General features: G+C 70.5%; 1 protein-coding gene across 1 annotated transcript; it reads left to right on the forward strand.

Annotated features, from left to right (window-relative positions):
* Positions 1 to 90: 90 nt before the first annotated feature.
* LOC106119745 (uncharacterized) lies at positions 91 to 746 on the forward strand (the record flags this gene model as incomplete). Its single annotated transcript, XM_013314880.1, has 2 exons — positions 91 to 378; positions 461 to 746. Coding segments are annotated over 2 exons (574 nt in total), but the record flags the coding sequence as incomplete, so codon positions are not given.
* Positions 747 to 755: the final 9 nt, after the last annotated feature.

The following is a 755-nucleotide window of genomic DNA, read 5'->3' on the forward strand; positions in this document are numbered from 1 at the left end:
GGCGCTCCGCCCCCGGCGGTGGCGAGGCCCGAGCCCAGCCGCGCCGCCCCCGCCATCGACGGCGAACCTCTCAATGTGGAGGACCGCGAGGTGTTGGAGCTGACCGCTCGCGCCCGCGCCGAGGACGCCTGGCCCGACGCCGAGGCCGCAGAGCCGAGAACCCGCGACCCGCGCCGGCTGGCCGCCCCGCTGGCAACATTGCGGGCCCCGCGCCGCCGCGCCGCTCCTCCACCGCGCCGCGCCGCCTCCTGCTCGCCGCGCATCCCCGCCGCGCGCACCGCCGCCGTCGCCGTACAGACCGTCGACACCTGGCCCGCGCCGTACGAGTTCCTCATTGGAGACTTTTATCGCAGCCTGACCGCCGACGCGAGGAAACGGGTAATTCTATGTCAAATGATAAAAAAATTAAAATAATCAAACATCCTTACCTGAGACCTCACTTTAAAATTTGACATTTTAGGAGACGGAGACCGCACCGGAGACGGTCTCGCCCTGTGAGAGGCTGGACAAGTACTTGGCCGATCTATACGCGGGCCGGCCGCCACGCGCCGACAGCGAGCTGGCAGAACAGCTCGCCCTCGCGCACGCCCAGCTCCTGCACGAGCGCTGGCGGCGCGAGGCCCACGCCGAGCGTAACCGCCGCCTGCTCGGCCGCTGCCGCCAGGCGCGCGCCCTCGAACTGCAGAACGCCGCGCTGCGCGACCAGCTGCGCGCCGCGCACCTCGAGCGCGACGAGCTGCGCGCGCGTCTGCGCG

This window comes from Papilio xuthus, unplaced genomic scaffold (genome assembly GCF_000836235.2).
Source record: "Papilio xuthus unplaced genomic scaffold, Pxut_1.1 DF827021.1, whole genome shotgun sequence".
NCBI lineage: Eukaryota > Metazoa > Arthropoda > Insecta > Lepidoptera > Papilionidae > Papilio > Papilio xuthus.